At 41.0% G+C, this 15,004-nt stretch overlaps 1 protein-coding gene across 6 annotated transcripts in view; it reads left to right on the top strand.

Annotated features, from left to right (window-relative positions):
- rapgef2b (Rap guanine nucleotide exchange factor 2b) overlaps positions 1-15,004 on the top strand; it is a 121,928-nt gene that overhangs the window by 61,721 nt on the left and 45,203 nt on the right. For all 6 annotated transcript variants that reach the window (XM_073486382.1, XM_073486386.1, XM_073486384.1 and 3 more), the window contains exons 5-6: positions 1,242-1,317; positions 4,610-4,777. In XM_073486382.1, coding sequence (XP_073342483.1) covers positions 1,242-1,317; positions 4,610-4,777 — 244 coding nt within the window. The remainder of the gene's footprint in view (positions 1-1,241; positions 1,318-4,609; positions 4,778-15,004) is intronic.

Genomic DNA, 15,004 nt, shown 5'->3' on the forward strand with positions numbered 1-15,004 from the left:
CTACGATGTAGCACTTAGATGTGGTGTAGATTTCCATTACAAGATTCCCAGAACCCACAGTGACATTTTCAAATTGTTGTGTGTAACCAACAGTAAGCATATTCACTTTACTACCATAAGAGTCCAGGAAAACTGTTCACCAGGAGAACTATTCACTTCTGAGAAGTTGGAGACAGTGAATCTAATCCATCTTTACTGGAAACAAATGCAGTTTCATGATTGCTGCGACCTGGTGCACACAGACATCCACACGTTCATGCATTTAAATCCACACAGGCAAAATGTTATGAGTCTGTCTGCATATCTTTCTCCAAAGTTTGTTTATGTTACATGATTTCATTAAGTTGTTGCAGATTAATTCTCTGTCCACTGACCATCAATTAACCAGGTTATTATGATTATTTGAGCACCGAATATTAATTGTTATAATTCTGTGTTCTGTGGTTATGTGTGTTGTCATCGTTGCAGCTTCCAGGCCACCTTTGACTCAGTGTGAATTTAAAGATAAATGTCCCACTTTTGCTGGTATGAAATCCCAGCTGGAGAATCTAAATAATGCAACACAGCACGCATGCACGGCACGAGGCAGGCACATGAACTCGACAGCCGTCTGTTCTTTTGGTGTCACTTGAGTTTATCTAAAAAAATATCAGCAAACCAACAAGATGTGGGTCACATTCTCAATCGAAAGACGTTAAAAATAACAAACAAGGAAGTCCTTGTGTCTGCGCATTGAGGTCTTGTGCTGGACAAAGGCTGCATTCTTCATCAAACCCACAAGTTGGGTCTCCTAATGCTCAGAGTTTCCATGGCTGCTGCCCTTCTTTGAGACATTTTGGTCTCTGCTGCTTTTAATATTCCAGCTCCCCCCTCTCATTAGGAGCCAGGCATACTGTACAACTTGTGACATCACGAAAGTGGACTTTTCCAGAGGCGGGTGTTTCCCTTCAGGTGGGAGTGGTCACAGCTGAAAGGAGGAACTGTCCATTCAATGCTGCTCTGTTCAACATTTTCTACAGAAATTCCATACTGCATATTTAAAATGTTGTGCAGAGTCACCTGCAGTCTCACGCAGATATTTGGATGATCCGTCTGCTTCTTGGCCATCAGTGTGCCGTCAGAACTCAAAAGAGATACACCATTTACAAAGGGGTGCTACACTGCTCCGCTTTTGTTAACATCGACTTGTTACCCAAAATTGTTTTTCTCATCATTTCATTAATGTCTTTTTCTCCCTCCAGTTTTGGGAAGCGATCAGCCGGCAGCCTGCGACGCGGATGTGAGTGCATCGTCCTGGAACCCTCAGAGATGATTGTGGTAAGTCCCGTCGTTCAGACTTTTAGCACACAAGTGTCAAAGTCATCACAGCGTAACATACACAAATCAGAGTGATACTTGTTTCCTGTCATACAAACACACAAACAACAAATAAACTCATACATCGTCTGTAGGACTGCAACTAACGCTTACTTTCATTATCAATTAATCCAACAGTTATTTTCTCAATTAATCGATTAGTTGTTTGGTCTAGAAAATGTCAGGAAATGATGAAAAATGTTGATTAATATTGATTTCCCAAAGCCCAAAATGGCGTCCTCAAATGTCTTTTTTTTGTCCACAACCGAACGGTATTCAGTTTGCTGTCAAGAGAGAAAAGAAACCAGAAGGATTCAAATTTAAGAAGCTTAAATCCAAGAATTTTGAGTTTTTTTCTTGAAACAATTTTGCAAACCGATCAATGGATGATCACAATAGTCGGCAAATAATTTAATAGTTGACAACTAATCGATTAATCGCTGCAGCTCTACTTGTCTCTGATGTTAGCATGGAAAATTACTTGTATAATAACTATTGATTTTGTAATTCTTTCACGTAAGAGTGAGTTGTCCCCATGTGGATCACTAAACCTACATTACCTACAGCGGAGTAGATCATCTGAGAGTTGGTCCTGTGATGTTTTGTGCTAATCTTTGCAAGTGCCTCCTCATCACAACCTTAAAACACAGCTGTAGTTAACTGTTTCTTTGCTGGAGTCCAGCATGTGCAGGGGTTCCTCGAGTCCAGGACGGATGACACAGTTTAATGGGAAATCAAATGTTGGCTCAAAGAAGAAGTTTGTTGAGAACAAATCATTCCCTTCTCAGAGGGGCATAGAGGCAGGAGGTAGCAGCACAATACAATCATGTGTTGAACAGAAGCCCTCTGAGGCCTGCACATCAGAACAGATGCAAGTTTTGCTGATGAATTTGCGCTAACAGGGAGGCAGCATACTGGAGACAGAAATCCATGTTGTGCAAATTAAACAGCTGTTGTTCACAGTGCTGCGAGAAAACAGACTTGATGAAACATGACAGGATAGGAGGTGAATCCAAACTGGATTTAAGTTCTCTGAAAGCCTTCCCCAGTGTTAATCTAATAATATATAGTGAATAGTTCTGGTATTTATCGCCTTGAGGTCCTTCCATTGGAAATAAACAAATACTAAATAGAGCTGCAACTGACAGTTATTGTGATTATCTATTTTCGCCACTAATCGGTTCATTGCTGTAAAATGTCAGAAAATTGTGATAATTTCCTCAAACTAAACCGTCCAAAACATAAAAATATTCAGTCATCTATCACACAAAACAGAGAAAAAGCAGCAAATCCTTGCAGATGAGAAGCTGGAAGTAGAGAATGTTTTGCATTTTATGTCTTAAAAATGACTCGAAGGATTTATTAATATTCAAAGTTTATGCATATTATTGTTCTCCTGACTGACGATCAATAAACCCAGCAGCTCTGGGGATAAATGCTTGTAATATTTCCCGCAACCAGAACTGAGGAAACCTTTCAGATGAGCAGGAAACATCTTGAATCTAACCTTAAGACCAGTGATTCAAATTCATACTTATCCACGCTTTATGTCAAATAAATGATTGAGATAAACCTTAAAAAATTTCGCAAATCCATCCTCAAACAGATTCATCCTGAAAGAGGGATTAAATTAGGAAAACAGACCACAGAACACCCCTGAAAAACATAATTAACCAAATTTAATATTTTGTTGACCAGTTGCAGGCCAACAGCATGTCGAGAGGCAGTGAACAAAGCTGCGCAAATATTTTGACTACTTTGGCCAGAAACCTTCAAACACTGTGGAGAATGGAGCCAACATGTCACATTCGTCCACTGATAAAACGCAGGATACTCTTTCTCCACCATTTCAAGCTCGTACAAATCCTTTCTTAAAGGAAGACATCAAATATAACCCACTTCTTGCCAGCATGTGATAACGACCGGTTGTTGCTGCTGCCGTCACCGCACATCTTCACTGACCTCCCTCTCACATACTGTAATTGCTGTGTGTCTATGAATGTGCGTCGTAGATGGGGGGCTTCTGTTAACTGAGCCCGTATCAGCTTCACACGAACCCCTCAGTAATAACAGCCTCTGCTCTGCTCGCTGCAGACAATCTGGCCTTACCCCTTTTGCTATAATAGATGCCAACCCACCCTGTAATTACTCAGGAGGGTTTTGTGCTCATGGATATGGATACTCCACTTTACTACAAGTTTGAGGAACGCACCGAGAGATGCACACGCTCACAACGATGAGCGAAGAGACGTCAAAAGAAAGAAAAATAAGCCGCTCACGTGTCCGTACTGTACACACACACACATGTTTGCACCCGTCGCTCAGAGATTCGCAATTAGACACACAATCACACTTATGCTCTCACTCACACGCAGCTCCCCTGCCGTTGTCATGGCAGCAGTTGGTACGGCGGAGAGAGATTTTAGTGGTGTAATCCCAAAGGCTGAGCGCTGTGAAATGTGAAGCCGCAGTGAAAGTAGCAAGTGAGAAGGGAGGAGGAGGAGGAGGAGTGGGTCCCAAAAAAAAGAGAAGAAACTTAAATATGTTGTTCCATCATGACCCAAAGCCGCCAGGCAACAGAGTGGTCCCATTTAAGAAACCAAAAATACTTTAGAAAGCTGTAGGAGATGACTTCACTGCCTGCGTTGTTTGAGTGGCATCCTGTGCCAGTTTCCACTTGGAAAATATCTTTTTTTCTCCTTTCAGCTCATTAAAAATGAAACAGGGATTCTATCTTGTTTTAACATGTAATTTCATTGTGGTTAATACGTTTAGCAGAGACAGAGAGAGTTGAGAAATTTCATCTGCTCTCTGTTTATCACCGTCTTCCTCCCTCCCTCACTCCAGATTCCTCTCTCATCCCCGTGTTTCTTTCTCTCTCCGTCTCTTTTCGTATTGTGAAAACCCTTTGACGTAGGTGTGCAACCGTGAAGCCCACACACACTTCTATTTTTACGCAATAAGAGGGGCGGGAGTAAGAGGAGGAGGAGGAGGAGGAATGGGAGATGGAGTGTAGGAGGGTGGGGTTTTTTGGGATGTGTGTGTGTGTGTGTGTGTGTGTGTGTGTGTGTGTGTGTGTGTGTGTGTGTGTGTGTGTGTGTGTGTGTGTGTGTGTGTGTGTGTGTGTGTGTGTGTGTGTGTGTGTGTGTGTGTGTTTTGGGGGGAGGAGTGGGGATGGGCGTGAATGAAGATGAAGACAGTCACTCCCCTCTCTCTCTCCGTCTCCCTCCCTCCCCATCCCCATCATTTCCAGGTGGACTATATGGATGAAAATGAGGAGTACTTCCAGCGACAAGCCTCGCACAGACAGTCCCGTCGGCGCTTTCGGAAGATCAACCAGAAAGGGGAGAGGCAGACTATCATCGACACCGTGGATCCATACCCCACCGGCAAGCCGCCCATAGCCCGGGGATACCACACGGTGAGTTGCAGCCTGCGCTTCAGTTTGCTGTGTTTACCCTCGCTGCGGTGGATCGCTGTGTGCTCCTGAGGCGGCTCAGTGTTGCTCTGTTTGTGTGTCGTGCTTCTCCTTCTTCACGCTGAAAACGTGTGCTCCCTGTTTAACCAACTCTGTGTTCGGTAGCCTGAGCTGACCCTCGGCTGTAGGATGTTGTGTGTGGATGTGTTGTGTCCTGGAGAAGGGCACCCTCGTCCCCACAGGGTGCACTTCCAGTCTGTTCTCCTGATCTTGAGCTTTCTGCCCTGTAAGTGTTTGATTGTTGTTGTACCCTTCCTCTGCTAGATTGAAGTTGCTACACTTGTGTGTAATGTTTGTAGCTTCTGCTGGCTTCAGTGTGTTGATCTACCCTCTGTTTATAAATGTGTTGTAGTTCATTGAGCATCCTTTAGTTTCCTTGTCTGTGCTATATCTGCCTCTTGAACGCCTGTTTGTTTGTGCTTCTTGTGGTTGTCTTCTGATGTCAGGTGTTCATGCTTTTGACCCAACATTTGCACCTGAACACACCTGCTCACTTTAGCACTTGTCTTCAGATGTCTCTACACATGTGAAGAGGATTAAAATGTGAGCATATTCCAAAGCACACAAAGGTGCATAAAGTCATATAGTTCCTTTGATGTGCAGCCGAAAAATGACAAGAATGCATGAAACTTTTTCTCAAATACATGTTGCTATTTGATGATGAACGAACCAAGAAAAGTTTTTCGGTTCGAAAGTTTTGTCTTTAAAGCAATGGCTCCCAAACCAGGGATTTATGGTCTGAGATAAATGGAAAGGCTCACGAGATGATTTTTGTGGTAAAAATGATCAAAAACTAGACTCTTTTCTAGCGTTTGCCTCTGTCTCCTGACGTAGTGTCTAGCTTAACATCTTCTGGCCTCTTCAATTATAAAATGAAAGGAGCCTATGAAAGGAAAACCACTTGAACTGTTCTGCTCACAACTCTTAGACTTTGACCTGTGACGAGGGACCACAAGCAAAAAACGAAAACCGATGCATCTTTGCACCAATAACATAAGATAGTTTTAATGTAGAGGGCCCAAAATACACCTGACAATTTGACTGTTGAACACTTTAATGATCTGTTAGTAGTATAATATTTGCAGCACATAAGATGAAGAAGAGGGCAATAGTTGACGATGACAATACAATATATTGTGATTTAATGGAGGACGAAGAAAGTTTGGGAAATGGAGAACAATCTTAAAGTTGTTCTACACATGTACATCTACACTACTCATTTACATAGTCAGCAGTTACTATACACACATACACTACTAATGCTTTGTATTTGATATAGTTCTCAGACAAAACTCCTTATTAAACACTGCTTTAGTATGTTATAGGCTGGATAAATCAGCAAACTTTGTGTTTGTAAGATAGTTTAATGATGTCGACAATCAAAAATGAAAGCAGAAATGTGACAGTGTAAAGCTTCATCCAATCACAGTGCCGTACTCGTGGAGGACTTTAACCTTGTGAGGGGATTCGACTCCAGCAGAGGAGGAGTTTGTTTGCTCGTTCTCCCCTCTCCGCTTTCTTTCCCTGGGAATAGGAAGCTGAGAACGTTCACAGTAATGATGCAAATAACCCAGCATGCAGTTGTTACATGCAGTTTTTCCTGTTCTGCACAATTTCACTGCATTCCCTTCATTCCCGGCGCTCCCTTGGGGGTTCTGTCAGTGTACTCAGTTCTCCTTGGAACACTCTGATACAATCACGCTCAAAAAAGGGAAAATGCGGCAATCGTCATCCTCCTCCTCCTGCCTCCCTCCGGCCCCACCCTGTTTCCTAAATTTAGACTCGCTGTGTTTTACTTTCAAAAGACTGCACTGAACTTTCTCATGGCCCGACATCTCCCGTCACACACTCCACTCTCCTCGCTCTAGTACCGCTCCTGTGGGAAGGATGGAGCGGGTGCCATGGCAACCAGCAGTCCCAAATGGGCTCTGCTCGAGTGCACTTAGAAGTACAGTAGGGAAGGGAGCTAAGTTAGCAAGAGCGCAGTACGCTGCCTCTGCTGCTGCCTCTGCTGCCTCTGCTGCTGCTGCTGCTGCTGCTGCTGCTGCTGCTGCTGCTGACAGAGGGGTGGAGGGGAGCACAGCGACAGAGAAGCTGAATCTGGGCAGATGCTAAGCTGACATAGCGAGCTAATCTCCAGCATTGAGAATGCCAGGCACCGCTCAGATTTTCCTCCCTCCTACCCCGAGGCATATTTAGGAGGTGAGAAATGCACCGAGGAGAAACTTGGGATTGAAGAAAGGAAATCTCTCCAGCAGGCAAGGTTTTTATTCAGCTTAGTCACTCCTATCGAGGCAAATGTGAGGCTAGGTAGGAAAACATCAGAGCGGCCACCGATCTGATGTTTTCAATCTGCTCAAATGTGCTTCATGTAGGGCTGAGATGATTGTTTTCATTGTTGATTACTCTGCTGATTATTTATTTTAATCGTTTAGTCTATAATATCGTTGGTATAAGACTAAAGAGCAATGATGTCTCAGATTTCTTGTTTTGTTCAACCAACAACCAAAAGTTATTCAATTAACAATGTTATAAAAGTGACGTCCTCACATTTGAGAAGCTGCAGCTAGTGATTGTTGAGCATTTCTGCTCAGTAAGTGACTTAAATCGTTAATTGATTATAACTTCAGTTGATTGATTAATTAACAAGTTGTTTCAGCTCTTGTATTTTAGCTGCATCTCAAATGTTACATTCATGTTAGAGACAGTTGCACAGTATTATTACTGATGCATTTATATACAAGCAGCATTTAAATGTTGTAGCTTGTAGAGTTAATGTTGACCTCACTGTTGGGTAGTTTGTTCTGTAACAGTTAGGTGTGTCAGAGTGTCTGAACAGCTGCTGTCCCTCAGCAACACACTGGACATGCTCAGTCATTGTAGCTTAATATCTCAAAATATAAAACTAATGCTACGTAACAACTGGGAGTGCTGACACACGCGCGCGCACACACACACACACACACACACGCACAGCCACCACTTTTCACCATAATCTGAAGCAGAGCTATTATCTGTATAAAGTGAGGATTATTTGGCTCTTGGGGTTTAAACATAATGCGAGCTATTTCTTGAACATAAATACAGAGTTTGGCCTTAATGGCTTCATTTGGATGTTGTTATGACGATTATTATGTCCTGGAGGTCGAAGGTGAGAGAGAAATGTGCTTAATAGTATTTGTCAGATACGTCGACTGATTAAGTTCAGAATCAAACAGTCAGTCGATCTTGATTGAGGCAGCACCTTTTCATTGAGTCAGTTCAATGTGCTTCACAGTTAAACACAATAATAACAGACTCAGGAGGCGATCGGGCCTGTCAGTGAAATTATTTGGGGATTTTTGTTACTGCTAACAGTCTCATGTACCCTGAAGTCTCTGCTCCCTCATCAGCTGAATCAGAGTCAGAAGATATGAACGGGTCTGTCTGAAATGTGTCTATGAAGAAGCCTAATAATCCAAATTCATTTCCATTACATTTTCAGTTATTATATTATTATTATTATCATTATTATTATTATTATCATTATTATTATTATTATCGTTTGACGCTTTCTCCTGCAGACACTAGTTCATTACAGTCATGCAGGCTTCTTGTGTTTGAGCATTAGGAATCGAAGGACCTTTGTGATAATAAAGTGAAAGATGGAATAAATGAAGCAAAAGTTGGCATGAGAGGGTTCTGAAATTGATTAAACTTCAAACCCACTGTATCTAAAGGCAGACGAAATTAATCATATTTGTATCGAGATTGCAATTTAAGTACAGACATGTGATGTACTTGGTTGTTTTTCCAACTGGGAAAAAATCAATGAGCAAAACACACAACCTTTGTGAATGACTGAACGAAATGCAGATTTTAGCAGCGGTTTAAATTTGGTTTTATGTAAAGTTCATGGCAGAACTCTTCACAAGTTGTACCTGAGCGTCTTCCTCATAAGCTCACTAGCTTGTGGCTCCCATATGAGCTCATTACAGTAATGCAGGCTTCTTGTGTGTGAGCATGAGGAATAGACTGACCTTTGCAATATCTCTAAGGTGAAAGATGGCAGTTTTGGCTTCTCTTCTAATGCACTGGTCAGATTTACAGTCCGAGTCAAACACTGCGCCTACTACTAAACATGAAAAGCTTCTGATTTAAGGCATGATGTAAGATTGCCCTATTTTATTTTGTTACCATCTCTCTCTGATTACATGAGGCAAGTTTTATCCTCATGTATCTGAAGGACGTTGTGCTCTTATAAAGTTAAAATTAGCTCAGTTGTCATGTGAAATATCTTATCACATTTTACTTGCTCTCATTTAAAAGAAACACAGCTGTGTTTTGAGCTTACATTTGTGGTTGGCCACCATTAGAAGCAAAGATCCAGAAACGTAAATGTCTAAAGGTTTAAGAAAGAAACATGAAACTATAAAAAATAAGAAAGTGTCTGTTTATAGATGTGTCCTGGATAAATCAAGGCAGTGAAAGAGGACAATGTTTGAGATTCAACACACGTCTCCTGTGTGCTCAGAGCAGTGGGTTAACACTTGGGTGCCTTGTTCAGAATGGACACCAGTTATTTCTGGCATCACTCTCTCACTCTGTTATGTACACACACACACACACACACACACACACACACACACACTTGATCTTTCTATATTCTCCTTTGCACAGGCTCATAATCTCCATTCCTCAGTTGCTCTCCATTTTGCACTTTATCTCACACTCTATCTCTTCACACTCTAATATCAGCAGCCATTTGTGCTGTCGACCTGTCGCACACACACTCACACACAGACACACACACGCACACACAGATTTACTCCCTGATCTCTCGCTCAGCAACTCACTTAACATCTTTGTGCAGATTCTGTCTGTCACTCACTTTAAAATGAAATGGTGATGTGTGGCCTCGTGTTTACTGAACGCTACGCTGCTGATTTTTATCCGTAACAGGTTATGGTAATTTCCATTATCCTGTTTACCCTTTGTCCTCTTTTTCTTTCCCTCCTCTCCTCTGCATGCTTTCATACTCTCCTCAGACACCTCAAACTCTCTGAGCAGATGAGTAATATTCCTCCTATGGGTTTACTCAGTAGCCAATAGGGCATCCAAGGCCCCAAACAGCTGTTCTATAATTATACAAGCAGCAGGAGGCAGACAATCAATACTCCTTTTACTCTTTTCCTCCACCCGGGCGGCCTGGTGGTTAGGCGACGCCGCCCTGTAATCAGAAGGTCGCAGGTTTAATCCCTGCAACAGCCAAAGTGTCCATCAGCAATCGTGTGCTCTGTTGGAATGTCCTTGACGGTGACATTGCTCACTCATCTACTGAATACTTTTTAATCACTCCAAGTTATATACTGAAGGGGAGTTATTGCAGATAAGGATGATTCACTCGTCAGTTTCTCTGATAAGTATTTATGTTTGAGAGCTCCTATAAAATGTTGAGTGCAGAGCGTCTTTGCAATAAATGAATGCAAAGATTGCCGGTCTTCACAGGCGTCTGCAATTGATTTTACATCACCTGCCACAGCCTCACTTCACATGAACTTCAAACTCGCTGTATCTAAACTTAGGCAGGCAGAGAAATTAATTATACCTGAATCAGAATTGCAGTTTAATCGAATGTGTTCGCTGGAATATTGAAGCCTTTTGACATTTTCTAAAGGAAAAGTCAGATGGGAGGATTTTGTACCACTGTCATGTCTGTATGTTCGATATAAAGCAAGATCCAGCAGCTGGTTAGCTTAACGCAGCATAACAACTAGCCTGGTTCAGTCCAAAGGTCACAAAACCAGCATCTGACAAAGTTCACTAATCAACATGTTATACTGTATCTTGTTTTGTTTAATACTTAAAAATCAGAGTATAAAAACAACAAGTTCATGTCTGTGTCCAGTCTTTGTGCTACACTAAGCTAACCAGCTGCTGACTCAAGCTTAATATTAACCATGCAGTCATAAGAATGGAAGTGATCTTCTCATATAACTGTCAGCAAGGAATCAAATCAGTGTATTTCCCAAAATATCCAACTGTTCCTTCAATAGGAACATTTTTGTTGAGGTAGCTCATCCTGCCTGTGAAGCTAGCGGTGGCACAAGCGGCTGAAGTGCAGAGTAGTCGTATCTGTGAGCTGAATTAATGTATTGTCTCGATTTTGTTTCTTCTCTGGCTGACCAATTTGCTTAATTCATCATTTCTTGTGATTCTTTTAATTTTGTAATTATGCCTGTTAAATGTTTGATTCAACAGATAGTATATAGACCACAAACACAAGCCAGTTTCTTAAAACCTTTAACGATTAATCTGTCCATTATTTCTTCAGTTTTTTCAGTTTGACCTACATTGAGAATATCTAACACTATAACTAAAGCTGACTGTACTGAGATGGGCTACAAGTTCTCTCCACTGTGGTCTTATGTGTTTGAGGCAGCTGCACCAAAGGTTTCAAAGTTAATTCGGAAAAGATAAAGTTACTTTTAAAACCGCTACACATATAGCACCTTATAATTGGAGTCTTATTGTCTGTTTAGAGGTCAAAAAATGCCCTGCAGTGTTAATAAGGAGGTTCAGAAGTTAAAGTGATCTGTTCAGTAATCTGCAGGCATGCTGAACGGAAAGAAGTGTGTGCAAGCCAGAATAATAATGCACGTGTCTGTGTGTTCCCTACCTGTCCTTGGCTCAGAGCACCGAGAAAGTTGGATTTTCACCTTGAAATTGTATTAATCTGCTGAGTCCCAGAACTATTGAAAAGACTTTGGGTTGATATAAACTCTGTTTTCAGTACAAATACAGGTTTACCTTTGAGCAGTGGAAAGAGTGGAGTTGTCTGCCTGACATGGAAATCACATGCTGTATAGAAATTAATGTGACCAGAAAATCAGCAAGCATAAAAACAAACAAGAGAAACTAATCAAAGATTTGATTCTCACTCGGCAAAGAAGTAAGTTTAGGACTAAAAAGATTTTTAAAGAAGATTTCAGGATGCAGTCACATGCAGTTATATTCATTCTCTGTCTAACATGGAAATTCTCCCAGTTTGGTGCAGAACGCTGCATTTTAACATGTCAGAGCAGCTTCCACCCACTATTTCTCACATCCTCAACTCGCAAGTGGCATGTCTGATAACTTTCATCTCCTCTGCTTCTTTTCATGGCTCTCTCCTTTAACTCGGCTGCCAGGAATGCAATAAACCTCAGGTACTGTATCTATTAACAACGTTGTGTGTTGTGTTCACTTTATGTGAGTCTGTGTTTGTGTGTTCTGCTTCCTCTAGCTGTCTGTGTTTGTGTTTCTGCTGGGGGAGGGTTTATCTGCGTCTGTTCCCCATTTGTCGTATCTGTAGCTCCTGGTAGACTTCCTTATAAATACCTTCCATTTGCTGGCATGGATGCTGATAAAGAGGGAAGCCCGCACCACACTCCAATTGTATTAACCACATCATCAAACCAGCCTTGATAAAAATGCACCTTCTTCCGCTTCCATGCATATTATCCTGTTTTTGATCAGAAATATCAGCACGCTTGGTTGAGAATGGACTTCACGTTGTCGGATGACGACAGAGAAATGATAAACATCTCTCTGGTGGAGCTTACGGGCCTGTGAACTGAGATAATGGCAACAATTAAGCTGATTGATCTCAAACACTGTGGCTCTCTGCTGATGTGCTTGATAATGGTATTGACTGTCTTTAGGCTCTATGGATTATTATTATCCCCTGCTGTGGGGGTGTGGTTCTGTTGGGTCTTGCCTTACTCTGTCAGTGGTGCTGTGAATGTGCTAAGTGTTTGATTATGATGGCATTTAAAGACCTTTATCCAAGCATAAAACAGCTATATATAGAAATGAATACCAGTATATGCAGCATGGACTTTAGTTATGAAGCACATAAGCACGGTATCACCATCCCCAGATATGCCTGGTACCAGTGTATACATCACCTCTGAGTATTTCATGATGAAGTCCTGCCGTGTCCGAGCAGAAATGGATTGCAAGTAAGAGGTTGAAAAGATCAGAGCTCAAGGTGTTGAGCAGTCGGGCCTGCTGAGAAATGCGAGAGCAGGGAGAACAGACCTGCCACTCTCGGCCGCAGAAAAAGCCAAGCTCCTATTTTTAGAGCTGTCCTTTGTGACAACCTGCTCTGCTTCAGCTGTGCCCAGATACAAAAGCCTCAGTTTTGAATAGACATTGTGTAGGAACTGCAGCGGTGAAAGAAGAAACGGAGCATTGTACACTTTGTTTTCTTGCCTCCCGCAATCCTTTATTTTTGGGTGTTTGTTCAAAATTATTAATAGCAGCTTTTTAGGGCTGCAACTAGGGATTGTTTCATTATTGATTAATCTGTCAGAACAATGGATCAATCATTTAGCCAGTAAAATGCCATAAAGTAGAGAGGCCCGTCATAATTTCCTGAAGCCCAAGTTGACATATTCAAATTACTTAAACTGCAGCTGCATTGATGGATTGATTAGTTGTCAACTATTAAATCAATAAATGGGTTAATTAGTTAAGTATATATATATATATATATATATATATATATATATATATATATATATATATATATATATATATATATATATATAATATATAAGGCATTCTTCTGGCAAAAAGGTTTATGAAGCTTTTATTTAGATCACTATTTCATGCTGAAAAACAATGAGAATGAGCAGCTACCCACATGTAATGTCACAAATGCACTTCTTCAGAAGCAACTAATTTATTAATGGAGAAAATAACCATCAGATTAATCGACAATGTAATAATTGTTAGTTGCAGCCCGACACAAACCCCAAAGATATTCAACTTTTGGGGATTTCTTGCTTAACATCTAAAATACTTGCTGATCAATTTTCCGTCCATCATCTGATCAATTAATCGACCGATTGTTTCAGCTGAAGAGCTTATTTTGTATTCAGTAAACACTATGAAGATGACAAACATGGTAATGCAGTAAATATGCATTCTTGTTTTCAGTTGTCGTGTTTTCCTTTGTTTCTGTGTTCTCGTCTCTTTCCCAGCACAGACACCGAGAGCTAAATCTGTGTTTATGGTTATAAATAGCCAAATATCAGACATTCTGCTTTGATGGAAGTAGAGCAGATATTTTTGGTTAGTCCTCATACTCCATTAAAACAGCTGAAATTGTGGGTTGTGCAAGTGAGAAAAACGAGCTACTCATTTACAAGCGGCCGTGCTTCATTTCTCAACCAGTGTTAGAGAACATGCTAACTGACATTTGATGTGCTTTTCATGTCAGTTCTGACATTCAAAGACCTTTTTGAAAGCTGAGTATTTTCAAAAGGTTTGGCAGATGACATTTATTTTCCATGGTAATGAGGCTGCGTGGCGATGATAACAAAGTGAACTGTTTTTGTTGTTTGTGTCACAAAGATTTGATCAAAATCCCTCCAAACAATTCACAGCAGAACGGTTTGATCTGAGCTGGTGTTCGACAGTGCTGCGGGAGATGCTTGAGATATTAATAACAATGCTGATTCGGTTTGTCTGGTTTAATAAGGGTTAAAATATGTTTCGTATGAGTCTAAAAATAAAATTTGTAAAACTGTCGTGCTTCATTTCGAGTGCACAGTCCCCTGGATGCATCTTAACATTGAGAAGACAGATGATGAAAGACTGGGATCACAGTGGTTTGGTGCAAGTCTGACATACAGACATGAAAAGGAGACTTTCATTAAACCTTCATATAAAAGTGTTGTATTTAAATGCCTGTAACACTGGTATTAGCCATGAGAATATTAAGCAGTAAAGTGGAGAATAAAAGCAGCAGGATGTAATATCCTCTTACATAAAGTTGCACAATGTGATGAACTGTTGAGCTTTAAAGGATAATATCAATTAACACATCAGATTCCACATGAACAATTATGGCTCACCCAGAGAACCATTTGTGTCTGACTTTACATAACAAATCACACGATAAAGCAGTTTAAAGCCTTACATAATGACTTCGATTCCCATCAAGGAAATATTCTCTCTCCACTCTCCAGTCCTCCCTCTTACACATTTCTGATTATCACTGAAGTTGTTTTAAGGCTTTGTTGTGGCCTCTTCTCCCTGTGGTTGTATATTTTTTATAGCCAGCTAGCCAAGTAGTTTGTGGATGTTTGAGAGACTCTTTGAGTCCAACACTAAAAAATAGTTTTGCGACTGCATCGCATT

Source organism: Pagrus major, chromosome 18, assembly GCF_040436345.1.
Source record: "Pagrus major chromosome 18, Pma_NU_1.0".
NCBI classification, from domain to species: Eukaryota; Metazoa; Chordata; class Actinopteri; order Spariformes; family Sparidae; genus Pagrus; species Pagrus major.